The sequence below is a fragment of the Electrona antarctica genome, assembly GCF_951216825.1.
Source record: "Electrona antarctica genome assembly, chromosome: 6".
Classification (NCBI taxonomy): Eukaryota; Metazoa; Chordata; class Actinopteri; order Myctophiformes; family Myctophidae; genus Electrona; species Electrona antarctica.
Window position 1 is genome coordinate 12,483,253 of NC_136811.1, and position 26,026 is coordinate 12,509,278.

At 44.7% G+C, this 26,026-nt stretch overlaps 2 protein-coding genes across 2 annotated transcripts in view; both read left to right on the forward strand.

Annotated features, from left to right (window-relative positions):
* Positions 1-4,223: 4,223 nt before the first annotated feature.
* LOC306924954 (large ribosomal subunit protein uL23m-like) lies at positions 4,224-4,709 on the forward strand (the record flags this gene model as incomplete). Its single annotated transcript, XM_079503634.1, has 1 exon — positions 4,224-4,709. One exon carries the CDS (start codon positions 4,224-4,226, stop codon positions 4,707-4,709), a length of 486 nt encoding a protein of 161 aa, XP_079359760.1.
* A 13,524-nt stretch (positions 4,710-18,233) lies between these two features.
* The window catches only part of prkcg (protein kinase C, gamma), a 71,110-nt gene continuing 63,317 nt past the window's right edge, over positions 18,234-26,026 (forward strand). Inside the window, exon 1 of the mRNA XM_079503475.1 lies at positions 18,234-18,293. Within this exon, the coding sequence (XP_079359601.1) occupies positions 18,289-18,293 (5 nt within the window). The 5' untranslated portion in view covers positions 18,234-18,288. The remainder of the gene's footprint in view (positions 18,294-26,026) is intronic.

The following is a 26,026-nucleotide window of genomic DNA, read 5'->3' on the forward strand; positions in this document are numbered from 1 at the left end:
CCTCTAATTCTAGGAAACACAGAATGGGGGGACTTTTTTATTATTTCCACACAACAGCTCTAAGGTATATTAATGACATAGTAAAATGTTGAAAATGAGTGGAATGCCCCTTTAAGTAAAAGTACAAAATGATCTGCATCAAAAATGTACTTCAAGTACCAAAATGATGTACTAAGTACTCATTATGCAGAATGTTCCATTTCAAGTTTTCAAATATAATAATAATAATAAACTTTATTTATATAGCACCTTTTTTGACAGTGTCACAAAGTGCTTAACAATATACAAACAACAGTGTTACATAACAATCAATAACAATCAAACAGCAATAAAATTACATTATCAAGGGAATTAAAAGCAAACATTGGTTATCGGTTTAAAAAGGCTTTCCTATAAAAGTGGGTCTTTAATTTAAAAATAGCCAAGGAGCTAATAGACCTCAGGTCAGATGGCAGGCTGTTCCAGAGCCTGGGAGCCCTGCTTGAAAAGGCCCTATCCCCCTTTGTCACCATTTTAGTTCTAGGCACCTCTAGTAGGGCTAAGGTAGAGGACCTTAATTGGCGGATATATAAATTATAAATTTATACATTTATAAATGTATAAAAATGTTTTGAAAATGGCAGATCTAATATTCAAAAGGCAGATATGTATATAGGGTTGTTATTGTATGTTTTGTAATAATAATCAAAATCTACAATGTAACTAGTAGTAACTAAAGTTGTGAAATAACTGTAGTTGAGTAAAAGTACAATATATCGCCTCTGAAATGTAGAGTAAAAGTAAAAGTACAGAAAATTTGACATACTCAAGTGAAGTACAAATACCTCAAAATTGTACTTAAGTACAGTACTTAAATACATGTACTTGGTTACTTTACACCACTGAGTAATGCTTGCCATGCCGTGACAGTTCCTGTAGAAAGAGAAAAGTCAAAACGATGAGCACAAATGTTTGAACAGGAAGCTGAAGCAAGAATAATACATTCCGCCAAATTGGGAGGACATTGCGTTGTGCAGGACGAGTGTTCTCAACCCTTTGACTCCTCATGTGGACTCGTGGCAGACCCCCCTGGATGATGCAACACCCTTTGACTCCTCATGTGGACTCGTGGCAGACCCCCCTGGATGATGCCACACCCTTTGACTCTTCATGTGGACTCGTCTGGATGATGCAAGCAGCTACAAGCTGACGGCTACCACATAACACCTTCTAGCAGTGGCTCTCAACCTGTGGGCTGCATGGGGCATGCAGGTGGGCTCCTAAATACTTGGCAAGAGACAATAATGAATGAATGAATTGCGTTTTTATAGCGCTTTTCCAAGTGCTTTACAATGGTTCATTAATTCATATACATTGGGAGGTGAAGCGGCAAACAGTCGACGCCAGAGTACTCACTCCCCACATTCACACACCAATGGTGGCGAGCTCACATCGACCAACTCATTGGAGGCAATGTAGGGTTCAGTGTCTTGCCCAAGGACACTTCGACATGTGGACAGGAGGAGCCGGGATTCGAACCGCCGACCCAGGGATCATTGGACGACCTGCTCTACCTACACAGCCGCCCCAAAGATTATACATGTACAGCACCAGGTTTCTTTAAAACATTCCAAGATGTTTGTTTTCATTGTGATAAACATGCAGGAACTTGGAGTATATTGATCCAAGCCGGAAAACACAATCGATTGATTGATCAATAAAATGTAAATGTGCCCTGCAAATGCACGCGGCCCACCCAACTGCCACATTTACACGGCAGCTGGGTGGTCAGATGGGTGGGCCGCGAACGCTGTTGACATTTTTCAAGTGGGCTGATCCTGAAAAGGTGAAGAACCGCCGTCCTCTAAAAGCCCTGACTCACGGACAGTTCCTCGCTGACGACGAGCCACATCGTCTATACAAAGCAAAGAGATTTGGTGTAGCCTATGTGAAAAAATGAGCGGACCAAGATTAGAGCCCTGGCTCCCTCTCCCTCCCAGCCTCATCCACAATGTTGCATCCCACCACTGGCCTGCACGAGACAGAGAGAGAGAGAGAGAGAGAGAGAGAGAGAGAGAGAGAGAGAGTATTGGAATTGGCGAGGCTAAAGCCATGACTGTGCCTGGCCCCGACCTTGCACACTGGCGGCACATTACGATTCCGAGCGAACAACTGTCATTAGCGCAGATGCCAGCAGTTCCAGCTTGGGAGCCGTGTTATTACAGGGACGTGATGGAGAGTTAAAGCATTGCACTGTGGCATTCCGCAGTGGCAGTCCTCCTGTCCCCGTGGTTTGGGCGGCATGCCGCCACCGAGACGAGGCCACTGTCCGCATGCTTTACATCCAGCTGCAGCAGGGTGTTCATGGCAGCGTTCAGCTCCACACTGGGCCGTGCATGTGACTGACATCCACGCCTCCTGACTCCAGGGTTCCTCTTAAACCCTTATAGAGGACCGGTCCCCTTATAGAGGACCGGGACTTCAGTTAAACTGTATGTTTTTTGAGGGGCGCTAGCCACTCCTATATGTCCAGCTTTGAGGGTTTGTGTAAACACAAACATTGTCCTAACACAAACATTGAATGCCACTGACAATGAATGGCCAGTTTTGAGTGTTTGCATAAACACAAACATTGAAGGTGAGGATGCAAATTCACATTGGCCGGAATGAGATGATGTATGATGATGTGTGATGATTAGAGCGCCCCTCACTTCACACGGGCGTGATTTATTTTTATTCGTCTGAACCAAAACTCTGAGCTAAAAATTGCCAATACAAGCTTGTAGATCTGCTATTTTGGGGTTGAATGCTCCCCCCCCAAAATATGGATGCTGTGTTTAAGCCGGGTTCACACTATTGGGGAGCGATTATCTTGCAAGCTTATCCTCTAGTCCAGGGGTTCTCAACGTTTTTGGCTGGGGACCTCCGGAAATGCTTTGGTAAATGGTGCATTTATATAGCTCCTTTATCCAAGGCGCTTTACATAGATTGTGCATTCACCCATTCACACACACATTCACACACCGATGACAGAGGAAACCATGCGAGGCACCAACCTGCACATCAGGAGCAATTAGGGGTTCAGACTAGAGTCTTGCTCAAGGACACCTCGACACTAACTCTGGGGGAGCTCTTGCGGTTCCCAGCCGGTCACTCTACCCCTGAGCGGACCAAACTCGCTCACTCATTCACTTCACTCCACTTGGCAGTGGTCCAAACAAGCTGTGGCGAGTCGGAGAATAACGTGTCTTCTCTGAGACTGATAGTCAGACACAACCATAGAGTTAACTATGACTCAGACACAACCATAGAGTTAACTATGACTCAGACACAACCATAGAGTTAACTATGACTCAGACACAACCATAGAGTTAACTATGACTCAGACACAACCATAGAGTTAACTATGACTCAGACACAACCATAGAGTTAACTATGACTCAGACACAACCATAGAGGTAACTATGACTCAGACATAACCATAGAGTTAACTATGACTCAGACACAACCATAGAGTTAACTATGACTCAGACACAACCATAGAGGTAACTATGACTCAGACACAACCATAGAGTTAACTATGACTCAGACACAACCATAGAGTTAACTATGACTCAGACACAACCATAGAGGTAACTATGACTCAGACACAACCATAGAGTTAACTAATAACCACATATAGAGTTTCCAATGCAGCTACACCCACATAGAGCGTATGTCATGCTGTGACATCATGACATCAGACCCAAACAAATTATTTAAGAATCCATATAAGGAGCTCCACATCAACCATGACCTTCCCAGAGCTAGAGTTGCGATATTGAGGGGGCAGAAAACAGCCCTGGTTACGTGGTTCATGTGCTCGCGCGAGCCCATAGACTCCAATGCATTCCGTAAACTTCCGGTTATCCCCATGCTCAATAGAAGTCTATGTAGAAGACTGGCCCCATGAAGTGGACGGAGTTTGCTTATAACTCTGGCTCTGGGACTTCCGGGGTTGACCGTTAACGTCCGAATATGGAGTGCATGGAGTCGCTTGCACTCCAACCTCTTGAGTAGCCATGGCGTTCTGACGTGGTCGACCCTATATAAGGAAGCACACATATAGCCCCCGTCACATTATGGACATCAACATAACACTGATGTCACGTCAAATGCACGTGGAGACTCAGTTTTAAGCTGAGGGGAGGCTTTCCGTGTATACAGGCCGTGACAACCGACTCCACTGTCAGATATACTGTAGCATGGCAGCCAGAACTTCCAGAAGACTCATGATGTACCCCATCTACCAGCTGGGCGATCCCCAGCTGAGGATCTTCAGACCCGACTGGTTCCTGACGCTGGTGCGTCCGGGGAAGGAGCAGCCGGCGGACACGGCGCAGTTCCGCGTCCCCATGGAGATGACCAAGTGCGACGTGCGGAACTACCTGGAGGGGATCTACGGCGTTCCCGTGGGCGCGGTGCGCACGCGCATCCAGTTCGGCAGCAACAAGAGGCGCAACCACCTGAACCAGCGGGTGAAGCAGCCCGACTACAAGGTGGCCTACGTGCAGCTGGGCCAGGGCCGGACCTTCAGCTTCCCCGACATCTTCCCGGAGAGGAGGAGGAGGGACGACGACGACGAGGTAGGCTCCATGGAGGCCCTGCAGGAGAAGTTCCTGGACGACGAGAAGCAGCGTCAGAAGCCCGATCCCGCCCGAGGAGGGGTCACCGACTGGTTCGGACTCTGAGATGTATATACCTCGCAGTGGTTTTCAACCAGTGGTCCTTGAAGGGATGGTCCAGGTGGTCCCCGCAGCTAAATGGTGGAGAGTTGGTAACATAATCAAATGGACCCTTATAGATCTTAAACTCTTGAGAGCGTGAAAGGACCCATACGTGTCCATTTCGTTTCATTTTACGCTCTCAAGAGTTAAATTGTTGTTAAACATTTGCACTACATGAAAGAAGACGTTTGGTTAATTTGATCAACGTTTGCACGTTGTCTCTCGTTGTGGACAGAGTCCTCTCCAACGATTCATATTCAAAGTGTTGGGTCTGAGAGGCTAAATCTCATTCGAATGGTGGTCCATGATGACTCAAATGCTGAATAAATAATGGGCCTTGATGTGAAAAAGGTTGAAAACCACTGATTATATGCAGCTGCCTCACTTCCCTGGGACTCTGTCTACCACTCAGCTCTGGGCTTTATTACTGGTGTCAATTACAATTCTCATCACTATGTCAGGACTCATATCATTTTTTCTCATCTCTGACTGAGAGAAAATTACCACTGTATATTTCAGCTCAGAACCCTATATGGTCGCATTCTAGCTCGCTCTAGCGAATGACTATACTTGTCCTTCTGTTTTTTCTCGGGCAGAATCTGAACCGAGAAAGACTGCTTTTAGCATGGCTGCGTCTGGTTCTTGGAACCTCTTGCATGCAACAGTTTTAACTGCATTCTGTGGTTATGTAACTGTTTTAACGGATTGAACCGATTGTTGCGAATATTGTCTTTTACTTTATGTTATTTGCGTAATCTCGGCATCATTGTAAATGAGGCTCTCTCTCTCTCTCAATGATCTCTCTGATCATTTAAAATAAAGGTTGAATGAAATAAAAAAGGAGATAAAAAGGAGAACCCACTGACCCGGAACACGTGTGCACGCTCATGACATGGCTCAGATGTTGCATTGATTTACGGCGTGACTGTCTCATATACCGCTCACTTCCCTGGGACTCTGTCTATCACTCAGCTCTGGGCTTTATTACTGGTGTCAATTACAATTCTCATCACTATGTCAGGAGTCAGGACTCATATCATTGTCTCCACCAGGCCGAAGGCATGGGGAGAGAGTATGTTTTGCACTCCGTCCGTCCGTCCGTGTGTCCGTCCGTCCGTGTGTCCGTCCGTCCGTCCGTCTGTGAACAGCTAATCTCCGTTAACCCGGTCGATGCCAAATTTTGCACACACACTCCCTGGATGCCAACGATGAACCTCTTCCCCAAAAAATTCAGAATGGCCTGTTATAGCGCCACCAGGAGGCCGCTTTGTGCAAAACAAGTTTTTGGACAGTACACCTACAGATTTTGTCCAAACATCACGCAAATTGGTACACAGTCTCTCTAGAGCCATTCAACGAAACGGGTCTTTCAGATTTCTCAGACTCCATCCTGATTGGCTAAAATTGGCTTCCAAAGTTCGCAGGAGTGCTCAGTTTCAAACAAAATGCTGCAAATCATGAACACATCGTGTGATTTCCGTGAAATTGCGCACGCACATTCCCACTAGGCCGAGGAAGAAATGCCACGTGAACATTTTCAACTCAGCCTCATGGTGGCGCTATAACTGGCCGAAAAGTGTTTTTACCTCCAACTGCACGGATTTGTGGATAACTTTGTATGCCAACTCCCTAGAGGCCAAGGAAAAACCTTTGCCACCTGCTCACATCTGCTCTTTATAGCGCCACCAGGAGGCCGACATATGTAAAGCACATTTTCTAATATTACTCCTTCAGATGTTATCCAAATTTCACGCAAATCAGTACACATGCTCTCCATAGTCATGTGATCAAGACGGGTTTGTTTGATTTCTCATAATCCACCTTCATTGCCTCCGATTGGCTTCTAAACTTTTCAGGAGTAGCCCGCTTTGTACCCGTTTTGTACAAATCGCCACAACTACTCAACGCAGCGTCCGATTGCGGTGAAACTGTGCATGCATATTCCCACTAGGCTGAGGAAGAAATGCCACTTGACAGTTTTCAAATCAGCCTCATGGTGGCGCTACGACAGGCCAAGCCGTGTCACACACACACACACACACACACACACACACACACACACACACACACACACACACACACACACACACGTTTATATTACTCCTAAACATTTTGCCAAACATCACACACTCCTATCCTCCTGGTGGAGACCGGTGCCCAGAAGGGCACTTTTTCTAGTTTTCTCTCATCTCTGACTGAGAGAAAATGACCACAGTGTATTTCAGCTCAGAACCCTATATGGTCGTGATGTATCTGGAAATCACAATTCACATTAATATAGATAAAGAACCATGTTTTAAACTAAAGTGGATCTTTGTCTCTCAGGGCCTGAGAGAGTGACATGACGTGTTTAGACAGGATGTATGGGCAGCTGCAGGAGGGACCCTAAAGATCTGGCTTGCTGATAGTAAACGGCCAGGCCTGCAGGACACCTACTGTTCTGTGCTTGCTTCCTGGTGACCAACACCTTATTTAGACATGTTTGACCATTTGGTACAGGGGGGTTGGGACCACCTTTGCATTTCCTTTGTGTATAAGGTCTACTGAAAATGTTTGTAACAGTTAGTTCAGTGGCTCACACGCCGTGAGGCGGGTGGGCCAGGCCCATGGCTGTGAATGATGTCTTGTACTCTCTGAAAATAAATGGAACTCCGGAGCAACTTTCATCTGCCTGTCTCTGCTTTGACTTCATCCTCCGTCCTGAGTGTTTTTTAGTCTAAGTCTTTACGTCTGTTTATGCTCTATGGGGAGAGGAAAAGCACTCTCTCTTTGGAGTTTATATTCTTCAAAGTGGTGCGATTACCCGGTCGCGTTGATGCATTTTTGCGTCAGGCGAGAGAGCCAGTGGACAATTGACAATTCAGTCTAATAGATCTTTCGGTCGGCAATTTTATATTTTTTTTTTTTTGGACGGAGGGGAACGGCGACGACGACGGCGCTATGCGCACTGCAGTCGAACCAGCGAGACAATGGCGACGGCCTGCCCGGCGCGGTGGGGGGGGTTTCATTCATCACCACCACGACGGAGGCGGCCTGCACCGAGGAGCGGCGATGGGCAACGGCGTGATGCTCTCGGCGATCGTGACCAGAGGCGATGCTCGGCGGCTGGACGGCGGGGAGAGGGGTGCTACGGAGCACGGCGTGCCCCGGCCCGAGGGCGTTCGTCGGCGGTCTGCGGTCCAAGGGAGGCGATGGCCACTTCATTGATTCTTCTCGGCGCGTCTCGACTCGACAGGCGGCGAGGCGTCGTGGCTTCGTTCCATTCAGCGTCTCGACGGAGCTGATCTACAAGCTCGCAACGCGGCGAATCGCAAGTTTCTGCCTCGCAGAGGCCTACGGGCTCCTGTGATGACACTGATTCACTTTCTCGTTTTTTTAGTCATGTTGTATTATCATGACTGAAAGGGAGGAGGTGATAAAGTGAATTCAGATCAGAATGAAAGTTTCCGGACGGGACAAAGGGCAACTCTACAACAGAGCGGCCTACGCCATGCGGTGCATAAGTGTACTGCACAATCACAACCTCGTTTGGCCCGTGTGCGCTGACTGATGGACACTGACGAAGGTGAGACAAAAGAAGAGAAACGTTACAGAAGATTCTATTATATCAGATGGATATCGTTCCATTTGATTCCAAATCGTGTGTCGCGTTTGTTTTCAACATGAATTAAAAGGCATCGTGTTGATTGTATGTTTTTGTCGTATAATTAGATAAGTTGAGTCATGAGTAGCCTACTTATGCAACAATGAGGTGATTTCCTCGACGTGAAGAGAATATTAAGTTGAATATTGCTTAAACTCTGGCCTGTTAATGTATTTTTATCTTTTCTTATTACTGTTTAGCTGGTTAACAAGGGCCCAGCGTCATTTATTATGTACTACCCTAGTAGAGCAGAGTTTTATTTAAAGCATTATAAACGTATATGTTATTGCACGTCCTAAATTTCCTGAAAGCGGCAACGTCTGTTAAATGTCAGATATATGTTTACGGGTTATCATTTATGTCAATGATCATGTTTTGAGTTATGTAAAGGTTTAAAGTGGAGTTAATTACAGTACAGAGAAGTTAGGGTGTAAGAGAGAACACAGAAGGGAGTTCTATAAGCACACCGATGATAATACTGTAATGGAATGAGAACACTGGTAACGAGTTATGTGATTTGAATGCCTAGAAGTTTGTAAGCCATTTTTAATTCTACTGTAATTGTTTGATTTCTTTGTGTCATCTTGATGTTCCAGTCAGTGCCAAAGGGAGGACGAGGGTCAATAATTGTGTTTCCATATTCGTTTTTATGAGGCATGGTTGCCTCAAAGGGAGGTCTGATGTATCTGGAAATCACAATTCACATTAATATAGATAAAGAACCATGTTTTAAACTAAAGTGGATCTTTGTCTCTCAGGGCCTGAGAGAGTGACATGACGTGTTTAGACAGGATGTATGGGCAGCTGCAGGAGGGACCCTAAAGATCTGGCTTGCTGATAGTAAACGGCCAGGCCTGCAGGACACCTACTGTTCTGTGCTTGCTTCCTGGTGACCAACACCTTATTTAGACATGTTTGACCATTTGGTACAGGGGGGTTGGGACCACCTTTGCATTTCCTTTGTGTATAAGGTCTACTGAAAATGTTTGTAACAGTTAGTTCAGTGGCTCACACGCCGTGAGGCGGGTGGGCCAGGCCCATGGCTGTGAATGATGTCTTGTACTCTCTGAAAATAAATGGAACTCCGGAGCAACTTTCATCTGCCTGTCTCTGCTTTGACTTCATCCTCCGTCCTGAGTGTTTTTTAGTCTAAGTCTTTACGTCTGTTTATGCTCTATGGGGAGAGGAAAAGCACTCTCTCCTTTGTAGAACAGATTCTTCAGTCGCATTCTAGCTCGCTCTAGAGAATGGCTATACTTGTCCTTCTGGTTTTCCTCGGGCAGAATCAGAACCGAGAAAGACTGCTTTTAGCATGGCTGCGTCTGGTTCTTGGAAACTCTTGCATGCAACAGTTTTAACTGCATTCTGTGGTTATGTAAGTGTTTTAACGGATTGAACCGATTGTTGCGAATATTGTCTTTTACTTTATGCTATTTGCGTAATCTCGGCATCATTGTAAATGAGGCTCTCTCTCTCTCAATGATCTCTCTGATCATTTAAAATAAAGATTGAATGAAATAAAAAAGGAAATACAAAGGAGAACCCACTGACCTGGAACACGTGTGCACTCTCACTCATGACATGGCTCAGATGTTGCATTGATTTACGGCGTGACTGTGTCGATATTATTTGGAAATTCTGTTTGTGTACGAAAGAAAGTCCAAGTGTGTTGGAGGAGAGAAGAAGTGCGAATGGGGAAGTTGATTGAAGGAGAGAGAAAATGCCTGAGGACACTCACTAATCACCCCCAGACTGCTCACAGTAGTCCTGCAAGCTCCAATAGGAACATCAGAATAAATCCCTACACGTCGCTGCAGACCAGTCTGCCCCGGAGCTCCTAAATGCGGCCGATGTTCAGGAGATTTATATAGTCATGTAGTCCTGCAGCGAAATGAGATTTATGTTAATGTGACAAGATGGCTATCTCGGTTCAAGCATCTGAGTCTCTATATAACCACTAAAAGGCGGTGATGGGTGTCCATGAGGCAGGGGTGTAAAGTCACTACCGGTAAGTACATGTACTCAGATACTGTACCTTACTGTACAGTATTTAAGTTATTCGACAGGGGAATTATGTACTTTTTTTTATTCCGCTACATTATTTTACTATTATTAACTAAAATTGAATTAGTTACTTGGCATAATGATTACAAAAGCATACATTAACATAACCTATAAGCCCTATTTAATATTTGGCTTTTCGAGAACAAATAATAAAATGAAAACAAATAAGCCAATCTACAGTATACCAGTTCAATGCATCGCAATTCGGCCGACATCATAAAACGGAGGCAACATAAACACAAGCCCTAAAATAATGTTTTACTGGTTTACAATATTACAGTGTTACAGCTTCATGGCTTCATAACTTTACATCATGACTGCAGTTCTGATTTAGGAGACATTTTTCATTCACTTCCCTCTAGTGACTCACACACGCACGCAGGCACGCACACAGGCACGCGCGCAGGCACGCACGCAGGCACGCGCGCAGGCACGCACACAGGCACGCACGCAGGCACGCACGCAGGCACACACACACACGCACGCACGCACGCACGCACGCACGCACGCACGCACGCACGCACGCACGCACGCACACAGAGAGAGAGAGAGAGCATTCACTATGGCCATATGTATGCACAAGTCCATGCCAATGATCACAGTCAGACACAACGCAGTGAGCCCATTCTGTCTAGAACTGCCTGTGGAGGACATTGTGCGTTCCTGTTGCACGAGCGCATGTGTGCGGGCGCGTGTAGCCGTGTACTATACTTGTGAGGGCCAAATTTTCCCAGAAGTATAGTAGAATTCTTAAGGGAAATGGTTGTCTTATATATGGTTAAATTGAGGAGGTAGGGATTAGACATTTAGAGGTTTGATTTCGAGATTGGGGTTGATTATTATGATAGGTAGTTTGGTGTCTGTGTCATGTGTCTGTGTCATGTGTCTGTGTCATGTGTCTGTGTCATGCCCCGGAGACTGTTGAGAGTTCGTAGATCTGCAATGTTTGGCTTTGATAACAAACAACACAAATGATAACACATCGTAAAGTTTGCATTCATGAAATCGCTGTCCTGAAAATGTTAATGTCCTCGCAAGAGAGTGCGTGTGCGTGTGTGTGTGTGTGTGTGTGTGTGTGCGTGTGCGCGCGTGTGTGTGCGTGGGGGTGCGCGTGAGGGTGGGTGGACATATGGTGGAGAGTATGTAGGGTGCAGGCTGGTATTGGTGCCAGCAGCCTCTGGCTATCTTTCCGGAACCTTCATCCAACTGGCTGGAGTCTTGGCCACGGTCGGTCCCAGCACTTAGTTTGGGCTGAAACCCCCACAGCCTCACCCCTCCCTCCCTCCCTCCCTCCCTCCCTGCCTCTCTCCCCACACAAAGAGGACTTGCACACACACTTCTCTCCACCACATGCTGATTTTGGGGTCATTGGATTATTATTTAACTTTTAAGCCTTTAAGCCCAGTGATTCTGAACCTTTTTTGTATTTCAAGGACATCGAGTTTGAGGCCACTGACCCCCATTTCACCGAGGAGAGATCAGGTTGAAAGAATGAAAGCATAGCAAAACGCATTGAGATAAAAGGTTACAAGTTTTGTCAGTTAGATTCCATTAAAGATGTAGTGCCGTGATTTATTGCCAACCTAAAACGTGATCATCAGGTATTATTATTATATGGAGGGAGATTTGTTTCAAAAAAGTGTAGGCCTACACTATTTGTTAAAATGTAATTGTTATGCGGACACGCCCACCAGTTCATTAAGTATGCCTGGTTTGCCTGGTGGGTGGTGATGGGTGGTGATCCACCTGAACTGAAGCTGCACCCACAGCTGTTGTTGTATGATAAAGGCGTAGGGGTTATGGAAGAGGATGATATTGTGATGTCACTACATCACAGTTTTTTTTTCATTTGCACGTTTGACTGTCAAGGTTTGCAGCCTCCAGGAAGAAACCCTAAATACAAAGGGAAGACGTTGCACATAACAACCACGCTAGGGGGGTCTACTGAAGTACTGTCACCTCATAAACACATGACATACAGTAACAACCACACCAAGGGGTCTACTGAAGTACTGTCACCTCATAAACACATGACATACAGTAACAACCACACCAAGGGGTCTAATGAAGTACTGTCACCTCATAAACACATGACATACAGTAACAACCACACCAAGGGGTCTACTGAAGTACTGTCACCTCATAAACACATGACATACAGTAACAACCACACCAAGGGGTCTAATGAAGTACTGTCACCTCATAAACACATGACATACAGTAACAACCACACCAAGGGGTCTACTGAAGTACTGTCACCTCATAAACACATGACATACAGTAACAACCACACCAAGGGGTCTAATGAAGTACTGTCACCTCATAAACACATGACATACAGTAACAACCACACCAAGGGGTCTAATGAAGTACTGTCACCTCATAAACACATGACATACAGTAACAACCACACCAAGGGGTCTAATGAAGTACTGTCACCTCATAAACACATGACATACAGTAACAACCACACCAAGGGGTCTAATGAAGTACTGTCACCTCATAAACACATGACATACAGTAACAACCACATCAAGGGGTCTAATGAAGTACTGTCACCTCATAAACACATGGCATACAGTAACAACCACACCAAGGGGTCTAATGAAGTACTGTCACCTCATAAACACATGAAAAACTGGAAGGAAAAAGATCACGGCACTCCATCTTTAAGACTAGCACATATACAGGTAGGATGATGAGCCTATATGGTGGATAGGAGACCACCAGAGTATAGACAATGGTGGTGAAGATGGAACCTCACTCTGGCTTAACTCCTGGCCAATGGAGATAGATGAGGGGAGGTGGGTTGTGCAAAGCTCGGTTGTGCAAAGCCCATCTGAAAGAGATAATGACAGGTTCATCAGTGGTGGAGTACTCGTTCAGTTGACAGAGCGACCACAAGGTCATGAATTCAACCACCAACTCTGTATAGTATTTTGGATTTTGTGATGATGTTGAATTTTGTTGTTATCCTTTCATGTCATGTTTATGAATTGAATACATATGACCCGAATGGAAACAAGATAACAAGGACTTGTTGGTACTATCTCTTTATATATTTTGTATATCTTATATCTTGTTTCCTGCTAGAGGAAACAATTTCCCAGTACAATCCTGCATTGCCGCCCAGTTTCATGTCCCATTGGCCCAAAATCCACCCACTGTTGTTTCCGACAGTGGACGGACACACCGCTAGAAGGCCAGGTCCGACGCCACTCTTCCCGGTAGCTGCACATGGAAGTGTACTCCATCGGTGAGCAGTGCCTTCTTTTATGCAGGCTTGCGATCATGTTGAAGCACACAGTCCACTCACAGAGGTTGCAAATGCCTCATAAATCAGCAACCACTACATTAACGGTGGTAGTTACAACGGAGCAGTTTGACATAATGCTCAGGACACCTGTCTGTGCACACCCCTGCAGGGGCGTGCACAGACATTTAGAGGGGCAGGTGCTCAAGGAAAAAAAAGGGCACCTTGTGCAGCGCGTGGAACCGGCCGGTTGCCTAAATAGTGTGGGATTTATAGATTCTGGGGACTAAATATTATATTAGAAGCGTTTTATTAAGAATTGATCAATGTCACCATGGTCCACATACTGTACAGTGTACACTGTACAAAAAAAAAAATCACATTGCCAAAAGGGCAGGGGGTGCTCTAGCACCCCCTAGTGTCTATCTGTGCACGCCACTGAACACCTGCCATATACTGTATATACCTCTTATTTGTCCCTTCAGTTTTTAACAGGAGTCAGCTCATACCGAATATATTTCCAAAAGTACTCCTAAATTAATGTAATGGAGGGGACGATGTCATGTTTTTCTCCTTTTTAAAGATGGAGGGGACATGTTCTCTCCGTCCCCACCGAGACCATCGTCCATGTTGACAGGAGAGATGATCAGAGGAGAAGCGTTTGTACCATTAAGGTTCAAACATGGACTGAAGTGTGGATATAGTCTCTCAGTGAAGGAGCAGCCAGTGAGAGAGTGCAGGTGAACTCTGGCCTCCACATCATAAAAGGAGACCAGACCCTCCTCATAATCCACAAACACTCCCACTTTCTGAAGCTCCTCTCTTACAGGGAGTAGGACATCAGAGTCATTGGCCCTGTACTCATTACCATTATTCAACCATAGAGTCCAGTAACCATCGTTGGTATCCTGCGTGACATCACCCGTCCTGTCGATGGACTCTCTGGCCACTCCTATTATCCAATGACTCTTCCCTCCAACCTGAACCTCATAGTAAAACCTTCCTGAGGAGAAGCTTTGTTTTGCTAAGACACAGACACACAGAAAGAACCTATCTTTGTTGTTTGGCAGATTCTTCCTTACGTTTCCATGACTCATTTGTTTTCCATCCTCAGACAGGACGAGTTTACAGTGTGCTGTATCAGGGTCCAGCGTTACATCCACCTCATATTGCTGGATTCTCCTCAGCTCAACATCACCCAGCTGCTTCTTCATCTCTTGACTGAGTGTCTTCTCCAGTTGAGCCACAGCTGTCCTCACAGTGCCCACATATGAAGGCTGAAGGACATTGACCTTTGTCCAGTCCTTGGTGGGTGGAGGAGCGTTGATGGATGTGAAGTTCTGGAGGAGGTGGAGGTGGTCTTCAGTGAGTGAGCGTTGCTTCAGCTCAGAGCTTCTCTTCTCCAACTGAGTGATTTCCTGTTTCAGATCTTTGATGAAGCCTTCAGCCTGTCTCTCTGTTGTTTTCTGCTTCTGTTCAAATACATCGATGAGCTCAGCCTGGCTTCTCTGAATGCAGCTGATCAGAGCAGAGAAGACCTGCACACTGCCCTCTATCTCTGTGTCTGCATCCTTCTTGCTGAGCTCTACTGAGCGTTTGACCTCCTGAATCTTCACTCGTCTCTCCTGGATCATCGTCTGGATTTCAGCCTCTGTCCTTCTGTCGTATTCTTCTTTCCACTCATGATACCTGAATGGACGAACCATTTCAAACAAAACTATTAATAGATGCTTTTGGTCTCTTATAGGTTTCTTGAATGTGTATGACGTGATTACAGCAGGATGTTTAGTTATCATTCTATGTGAGTCTCTCTCTCCTCTTTGACTAATGCTCCTCACACTCTGTAATCAGCTTTTAAGTCAAGCTGACTGAAATCCGACCTCATCAAATATGACGTCAGTCTTGGTCAAACATGGAGTTCTCTCATGTCTGGATAACTTCATAAGATCTATTCACATTGTCCTGGGCCATTTCTTTCCAGCTGTCTCCACGCATGTCCAGATCTCTTCACACCTGCATCCAGGTCACAGGACCAGGTGTTTCCTCCACTCCTGATCAGTTGAAATAAGCCTTGGAAATCTACCAAGAGGAGGCAGACGCACGCACGCACGCACGCACGCACGCACGCACGCACGCACGCACGCACGCACGCACGCGTGTAAAAGTACCTCAAAATGTTTCTTACTTGAGTAAATGTACTTAGTTACTTCCCACCACTGAGCTCTACAGGTGCCAACACAATGCGTGCCGTCAGCAGAACGCCTATACGGCACACACAGAGGATTGGTTTTGAGCTGAGCTTGCAGGAAACGCCATAATGCATATGAAATGGTAATGTTCAGAAGAGCCTCATGCCACTGCTACAGAGAGACAGACAGTACACCAAGGATATGGGGGTTTGGGGAAGAAAGGCATTCTGGAAGAGTGATTTTCATATTGCGTGAGGGAATCTCTTGGGGAACTGACTGCAATAGAATTCCCAGTGGTGGACAGCGAGCGTACTCAACTCCTTAAGTCAAAGTATATAGGCAGTGGTGGAAAAAAGTACTCAAATGTTTTACCTATAGCTAAAAGTATCAACACTGCAATATAGAAATACTCTGTTACAAGTTAAAGTCCGGAATTCAAAATGTACTTGAGTAAAAGTACAAAAGTATTGTCATCAAAATATATACGTGCAGTATACAAAGTAAGGCTACTCTGTCACATTTCAAGTATTCAAATGTATGAAAATTAAAACAAGCTCATCGCAACACATTGTGAGCTTGTAGATCGGCTATTTTAAAATGCCCGGAATGTAGGCCTATATATAGGGCCCGGCTGAAGTAGCCTGGCTAATAAGCCAGACTCAAATCACATCTGGTTCTGGGTCCCATCCCTAGTATATAACCCTGATCAGTCTATTTGGAGCTGACAGTAGCTTTGTTTTAAAGGACTTAATCAAGCCCTCGAACCAAGATGTACATGCAAAATCAAAGTGGCACAGGATAAGGGAGTTGGCCACCACTAATTTCGTCTCCCTATCCAAGTATCATGCTGTTCGAGCAAGAAACTTAGTTTTAGCACCTTGCTGGCCATACTTCAGCCGTCTTACCCTCCAAACTACAACGCAGGTATTTCACTAATACTAATAATAATAATAATAATAATACTGAATTGCATTTTTATAGCGCTTTTCCAAGTGCTCAAATCGCTTTACAATGGTTCATTCATTCATACATTGGGAGGTGAAGCGGTGAACAGTCGACGCCAGCATCCTCACTTCCCACATTCACACACCAATGGTGGCAAGCTTACACCGACCAACTCATTGGAGGCAATGTAGGGTTCAGTGTCTTGCCCAAGGACACTTCGACATGTGGACAGGAGGTGCCAGGATTCGAACCGCCGTTCCACGGATCATTGGACGACCTGCTCTACCTCCTGAGCCACAGCCGCCTCTAATGATTTTGCTGCTATACATGTATTCCGAATTTAGTTTGATCTTGAAGTCTGTGCTTCTTCCTAATTAGATTTTTGAGCCAAACAGAATTGATTCTGTCTTCCCTGAGTGTAAAGATAACTTACCGTATCTAGAAGCCAGGAATTAACATTGGCCACTTCCTCTCCTTTAATGAGAGTCACTTCCTGTCAGCACCATTTTGATGCAGCAGTGCACAGAGATCACAGGCTGTTCAGAGTACACAAGACCACCGTGTTGGAAAATGGTTGCCATTCAACTTCACAACCCTGCACAAGCTTCACGTTTGTTAAAGAGATTGAGCAAGTGCATGTCCACGACCATGTTCAATGTATCCATCAGTCCTTACCTGCATCCTGCCTGGTGCAGTCGTCCTGGTTCCCCGGACTCTCCCTCACTGCGCAAAAAGCATGGAATACGGATGTGTATATTACAGGAAACTCCCGTAAAACTTTCCAACAAACTCCGGTAAACTCCCGAATTGTACCATCACACCTGTATATTACCGTATATGCCTGCTAAACTTGAGGTTTATGGGCAAATCTAGTGCCCATAATTGCCCGTTAACTCCTCTTTTCACGCCGTGCCTCCTGCCTCAGCCACACCGACAAAAGTGGACATTGCCACGCAGGAACCTACAAGTCGGAGACCTATAGGTCTACTCTGGGACAAGCAGACCACCCACAAAGGTTGGCCTATGGGCAAGATCACTGCCACATTCCTTTGAAAGGACGGACAAGGCAATACAGAGACCTTTCTCAATCCAGTCGTAGAAGTCGTTCTCCTACCCAACGGATGATCTAGAGACTGTCATGGACTCCCTCGAGTTATTAGTGACCTCAGATAGGTCAGACGGGGAGTGTGTTGCCTTTAAGGCAAATGTTCTATTTTTCTGTATAAGTAATTTGATGCTACGTGGTTGTATTTCTGTTTACATTAGAAAAGCTTGTAAGTACTTTATTGTGAAGTTCTGTAACGGTGCTTTTATTTTGAAAACTCTTTGTATTTAATGAGTCACTTCCTGTCGGCACCATTTTGATGCAGCAGTGCACAGAGATCACAGGCTGTTCAGAGCTGTGAGCCTAGAATCCCATCTAACCCACATGGAAGCCTTTTAGAGGCAATGCCGTAAGTTGTTGTTGTGTTGATTTCAGTTAACCTTCTGTGACCATGCACTTTGATGTTTTGTTTGTTTATTTGGAATCTCGGAAAAGTTATTTCTTGAACATTGTTTGCTCACTTTGCTGCTGTCTGCACAGCATAGTAGCCACAGCCTACAGGTGTATGTCATCCTGCTAATTGCCTTGAGTGTGTGTAGGTGATACTTATTGGTTTCTTTCTTTTTACTGTGAAATGTTTACAGTGCTGTCAATTAAGAACACAGACCCTGAATGTTTGTATTGTTGTTATGTTTGCGGTTTTCACCGTCATGTTGAGCAACAGTAAATGGTCCAATCTTACTTCATTGGCTACGGTTTAACTCTGTGTTTAGTGACAGTTCCCTACACTGCATGAGAACACTACAGTATGTGTTGTATAATAATCAAAATCTAAGAAGTAACTATAGCTAAAGTTTTAGAGTAAAAGTACAACATTTGCCTCTGAGATGTAGTGGAATAGAGGTAAAAGTATTGGAAAATGAAAATACTCAAGTAAAGTACAAATACCTCCAACATTTTATTTAGGTAAATGTACTTATAGTTACTTTCCACCACTGACTAATAGTGACTATAGGTACTCCTGGCCAAATATCACTCCACTACCAATCAGAATCAGCTTTATTGTCATAGCACAGGTTTACAAAGTAAAACAAGATTTGTTTCCATGCATGTCGTTCCCATCGTATCATTTCTATACAAAAAATCACACCCGTGTGAACTGAGTGGTGCAAGGTCTTATATAGACTGATCAGCTGTGGTCTGACGTAATGCCTGACGTAATGAAATCACACCTGTGTGAACTGAGTGACCATAACAACCATGCTCATTTTTTTGGTACGAACAAACACGTAGACACGTAAACTAACAAAGCCAGTTGTTGGAGTGGTTTGATCACACATAGTATACCTGAGAATACGACGGGTGAGCATAGCAGCATGATGCATACTGACTGTGCACGACAACATGACATGATTATGTACGTTAGTTGTGTTTAAATGACGGGTTAAACAGGAGAGGATATGGCACATCTTAACCCATTTTGACATGGGAACGATTCTGCAAATGTCTTCTAAATCCTGACTGTTTTCTTGAAAAAGCTATGTTTTTCTATGTCAGTCTTTTCACGATTCTTCAAAAATAGCAGCTTGTAGATCTGCTATTTTTCAATAGCTAAAGTATAACATAATGCTTAGTTAAAACACCAAAAGGGGTTCCCGCCCAGAATGGGTTAAAGTGGACTTGTTGTGAAAGACAGGACGGCCTCACGTCGCTATACAGTGCTTTCTGTGATGGAACAGGCTGTCAGCAAATCTATCAAAAGTGCTCCATGACAGCCCTGCATTGACTTTCTTAGCCTATACCATTTTTTTCCCTTCCCCCCCCTACCCTATTGACTATCCACCTGTCACCCAAAGTACTCAGGTGTGCAAAAGGATGTGTGTTAAACCCTTTCGACCTGAGGACGATTCTACAAATGCCTCCTAAATCCTGACAGTTTTCTGAAAAACCCATGTTTCTATGTCAGTGGTGCTCAAACATTTTCATGTCAAGGACCCCCAAAAATATATGTAATTGGCCCCCATCTGAAAACATGTTGTTCCAGCGAAACGTTCGCTCTTGATAGAACAATGTATTCAAATTTTCACGATTTTTCAAAAAATAGCAGATCTACAAGCTCGTAGTGCCGCGCTATGAGCTTGTAGATCTGCTATTTTTCAATAGCTAAAGTATAACGTGATGCTTTAAAACACCAAAAGGGGTTCCCGCCCAGAATGTGTTAAAGCCAGAGGGGGGGGGGGGGGGGGGGGGGGGGTGTAGAGGATGGATCAATGCAGGAACTCACTGACATGCTGCTTGGCGTGCAGCAGAGCAGCTCGTTTTCAGTGCCGCCGGCCAGGTGTGTGTATCCATCTATCGCCAACATCCAATTAAACCCGTTGACCTGACTACCGTTGGAAAACCAGTGACCTATCGGATCGCGCGACTACTCGCCTCTTCCGTCTTCCTCTTGCCATTTTGCTCGGGTTTAATTTCCACTCGCCACTACTGCTTAATGTATGCACTGCCAGAGTTAATTTATGCTGCCTTTCGTCGAGTTTGCTGATCGGCTCTTTTCGGCGTGCTATAGCGCACACCGTCGCACGGCACATTTTAGAAATCGGGGCTTATCTAGACCAGTGGTTCCCAAAGTGGGGTCCGGGGACCCCCAGGGGTACTTGAGGGAGTTCCAGGGGGTCCCCAGCTGAATGATAGTTAGGAACCAAATGGACCCTTATGGTCGTCTGTAACTCTGAGGCTTCGTACACACATAAAGAACAACTGTTCTGTGCTCTGCTTGTGTTTCATGGCCGCCCCAATGCTTTTCCAATGGAAGTCATGTGGTTTGACAAAAAAATTCCCCCCTCCCCCGCATCAAACTAAAATGTTTGGTCAAACCATATGACTTCCATTGGAAAAGCATTGGGGCGGCCTGCATCAAACACAGGCAGAGCACAGCACAGTTGTTCTTTATGTGTGTACGAAGCCTGAGAGTGTACAAATGGAACCAACCAGACTCTTAACAGGTCCGTTTGGTTCCCTTTGTACACTCTCAGAGTTAAATTAACTTTGATTTTACAATATAAATTGGAGTCCAAGAGATAGAAATGCCATTAAATGGGGGTCCGTATCCTAATGCATGTCAAACCTTGACATCCTTGAAATTAAACGGGTTGAGAATCACTGCTAGAGCCGTAAATATCTTCTCTTATGGAGGTCCCTGGCATATCTCTTCAAAGGGGGGCTAATTTGTGTCAATTTGGGGGTCCTTGACATGAAAAGGTTTGGGAACCAGTGATCTAGACGGTTCCCCTGTGCAGGATGACGTTGTCAAACTGTGGGTCAGGACCCCCAAGTGGGGTCGTGGGGAAAGTGAAGATGGGGTCACACTCGCACTTTGACGCCTGAAAAATAGAACGAGGTGGACGCCAGCACGCAAGCGACTTAGATGCTACCTGCATCTAAGTTGCAATACCCTCCATTGACATCTGATCCCATTGATCTGGGAACGCCTTCTAGGGCCTGACCTAAGGTTTCTGAAAACCTTCAAATTCTGATTAATTCTTTTTTTTTTTAAATAGTTATGTTGCTACAGTACATGTATGGCAAAAGCTGATGAGACACGCGCACGTCGCTTATACGTTGTTCTACCTTTGATGCCTTTGACGCCATTGCACCAGGCGTCAATGGGTTATGGCGGTAAACGCAGCAATATATTGCAGCTGTATGGAAATCGCTGTCAAGACTTTCTTCGTAAAGCGATATTTCATGGGCCGGACATTGAGTGATTTACAACGAGTGCTTCCAAACTCGCAGAAACAAATGGCAGCTGCATGGACTATTGGCAGACAATTGCTCAGAACATGACCTACTAAACCAAATCTTGAAAGAGGAGAACAATAGCCAACACAGTAGTTCTGAATCTTTTCAGTCTGCTTGACTCAGTTCCATGGCCAATTTAGTTTGACCATGTTTTATATAGTATAGTTTGTTATTTACTGTTGATGCAGTAATGGTCCTTTTCTATTTATTTACTTCATTTGAGAGGTATTACAGTCTATTAAAAGTACTTATATTGTCACTTTAGAAATGTGCAGACAACCTATAGGCTATACACTGATACTGTTCTGCATGTTTGGTTTGCTCACTGCTGAGTGAGAAAATAATGTTGCATCACCCATAATCTGTTGTGGGCCCTCCGCGGGGTCCCGACCCACATGTTTGAGAACCACTGGTGTTAGGCATGGATGGATTTGTCGTTTCCAAAACAACGTCCCCTCGAGTCACAGAAATCCTCTCGCTTCTGTACTGCATGGATGTGTCCAAATTGCAACAGAACGCCCCGATGGAGTCACAGAAATCCTCTCACTGTTGTAAGGCGTGGATTTGTCAAAAATGGTCAGGCCCCCCTGGCCTGTGGAGCCACAGAAATTGACAGGGCACCAATTTTCAATGGAACATATCTACTGTATCTGTCTATAGCAGGCTCAACTCTGCCCTCTCATGGTTGGAATGCAAAACTGCCCCATGGCTCACATGAAGTGCTGAGTGCTGACTACACTAGACTTCCTATTAGGCTACTGTAGATCAGTGGTAGATCATTCTATAAGAACAGTATAATTATATATTGTGAATTGTATAAGTAAATAATATCAATTTGAGTCCCTGGCACAAATCATTTTCAGATTGGGTTCTGTGGCCAAATACATAACATGTTGGTGGTCCTTGACATGAAATGAAGATCATGTTTCACAACTAATGATTTAGAAGGCATTAATTCGGGGTAACCCGGGAATACTTGGCCTCATTTTTTTCCTGCCGACATCACATCACGCCGAGCACGTGGTTTCTTGTATTCTTGAATTTGTTTTGAGGAATTAGGGTTAGGTTTTGGCACAGTTTACTGAGGTTAGGTTTAGGAATTAGGTTAGGTTTAACCGTTTAGGAGCAGTTTACTGAGGTTACGTTTTGGAACAGTCTACCAGGCTGAGCATGCAGTTACGCCGGCTGTGTTTTGAGACGAGCGTTCTGGTATCCTTAATCGGCCTCGGGTCTTAATAAGTCAAGAAAAATCACATATATATAATATTAAAGTCTAACTCATGCCTCCCAGCAAGGGCGAAATTTCACCCTCCCTCCATGTTGATTAGGTGATGTAATGGTGATGTAAAACATGTTAAATTCTCTTTATTGTTAATGGCATTTAATGTTTGTGTTAGGGACAAGATGACGTGAATTTTCCCTTCACATTGTCAATGGCGTTTTTAAAACAAACATTGAACTAAAAACAACCATTAAACCTGTATATATAGGAGGGGCTAGCACCCCTCAAAAATGGGAAAGTATGTAGGCCTATACGGTTAGAAGGGGTACAGCATTGTGTTAAACAGGCCTATGTCACATAGTGATGACATGTTAGATATATATCGTATAGCTACTGCATTGGCTATAAGCTTCTTTTATTGCAACAGTTGACCAATCTTGCTGCTGTGTTTGCAGTGCACATTGTTGTATTTCACTGAATGGCCATGCATTCAAAATATATTTTATCTTGTACGTACAAGATATTATCTTGTACGTACAAGATATTATCTCGTACGTACAAAATAGTATTTATCTCGTACGTACAAGATACTATCTCGTACGTACGAGATAATATCTTGTACGGACGAGATATTATCTTGTACGTACAAGATAAAATATATTTTGAATGCATGGCTCCGTAGGTATGGGAGGTTTTTTTTCTTTTTTTTTCCATCATGTTCAAATTGTACACTCAATTTGGGTGTGTGTAATCTGCTCTGATTGGTATGGTGTCAAGTTGCACCGTCAAGTTGTTGTGGTTAATGTCGCCTGTCGATGCTGATTGTCTGAGTGCTCTCCTCTCTCTCTCTCTCTCTCTCTCGCTCTCCCTCTGCATGTGTTCTACAGATGAACTTCATCTGGTCTCTCTATAACCTGCTGATCAGAGGCAGATTCTCAGCGGTGGGGGGGCGGGCGCTGAATGGACTCTTTAGCCAATCAATGGCTTTAATTATTCAATTAAAGCTCTGAGGAGACAACTGGAAAACTAGCCGACGCCAGCACTCCTGCTGGAGGACACGCACCGGCGAGTGTGCGTGGTGTTTGAGTGTGTGTGTATTTGTGTGTGAGAGAGAGAGAGAGAGAGAGAGAGAGAGACAGAGAGAGAGAGAGAGAGAGAGAGAGAGAGAGAGAGAGAGAGAAGAGAGATTTGTGTATTGTAAAAATAGACATTGTGAGGACAATTTTCCTGGTCCTCTCAAGACATTTTAGAGGTTATAGGTGTTGGGGTTTGGAGTCCTGGCCTCCTAACACTGGCCTCCTGTGGTGTTCAGGGTTTGGTTCAAGGTCCAGCTCACTAGCACCAGCAGCATATCTACCTGACCTGCTAGAACGGCAGGACCCTATATATGGTCAGCCATATAGGGGTCTATTGGTCATCCCTCGTACCAGATTAATAACCAAAGGCGGCAGATGGAGCCTTTCAGCCTGTAGCTCCCAGACTCTGGAAGTCCCCTGCCATAGCATAGGTCCTGAGAGCTGCAGTGCCTGTGGGCATTTTGAAGAACCACTACTGTTTGTCCTTGATTTTTTTTTCTCTTTTGTTGTTATTTTATGTAGGCATTGTGAGTTGTCTTTGTGAGAAGTGCTATATAAATACAATGTACTTACTTAATATTTGTGTATAGGTGCATAAGGATCCTCTTTATTACTTGCGCAAGCAGAGCGTGCAAGTAATAGTTTTCGTCCAGTGCTTCGATGCGTATGTCGCCGTTTGATGCGTATGCGCCGTGCCAGCGTATGACGTAATGACTACTTGTGCTTGATATGGCAGTGGTGTCAGATTATATACATGTATACCTAGGGGCATTACCTTTAATCATCCCGACACTAAAACATATCGTCATTACGTCACCATGGAAAACCAATTACACCCTGGCATTGGGTCCTTTAATCCACATCTTTATTACGTCATCATTGAGAGCTAGTTATACCAGTTATACCCTGACGTTACTGCTACGATACATACGCATCAAACGGGGCATATGCAAAGTAACCACATTATACCGCTAATCAACTTACAAATTACATATACATATACATAGAGGCATTTCCTTTAATCCACCCGACACTGATCGACATATACGTCACCATCGAAAGCCGTCACTCATCCGTATTACTTACAACATTGCGTAATTGATTGTTGTTAATTACGTAACGTAAGAATGAATAATACAGTACTTGCGCACTCTGCTTTTGCACTAGTAGGCCATTTATGGCCTACTTGTGTGCAACAAGCAAGTAGGCACTCGACAGAGTGCAGTTCTAGTTGTTATATGTGTAGTCCAGGTAAGTAAGTATAAGCCTTGCCGAGCCATTGGGCCCATTGGGTATAGGAGCCTATCTCCTGTTTCTGTAGCATGAGGCAGTTTGATGTACAAGTACAGCCCCTGGACAAGACGCTAGTACAGTATGTCACATGCAGGGCTCACAGCTCCAATCCAATCCTTGATGCTGAGTGCCAAGGAGGGAGGCACTGGGTCCCATCTTTCAGAGTCTTTGTATGACCCAGCAGGGGATCAGGGCGGACACTCTAACCACAAGGCCACTGAGCTGGTGTGTAGCGCAGCAGGTGCATTAAGAGTAAAACGTATTTGTGTTCGGCTGAATTCCTCCTGACATTGCAGCAGCATAATATAACAAAGAAAAACGAGTGAGAGTGACCTGGTTGGAATGCGGTTTCAGTTGGCTCTAATTAACCTTAACCCATTTTGACCTGAGATCAGATACTAAAAATGTCTTCTACATACTGACAGTTTTCTGATAAAATAGCAGACCTACAAGCTCGTAGCGCGCCACTCGGTGGCGCGCTACGAGCTTGTAGATCTGCTATTTTTCAATAGCTAAAGCATAACATAATGCTAACACCAAAAGGGGTTCCCGCCCAAAATGGGTTAAACTTGTTTTGAACTGCGACAAAACAAAATGCATGGTATTCACTAGGTCCCCGAACACAAATCACTTCAAAGGTATTTACACGCTTTTAATAGGCTATAAATATCTGGCCACTTGTCTCGATGCCAAGCTCTCATTAAAGGTCCACGTGGAGCGTACCTAACCAAAAAACATTAAGAGGACAGA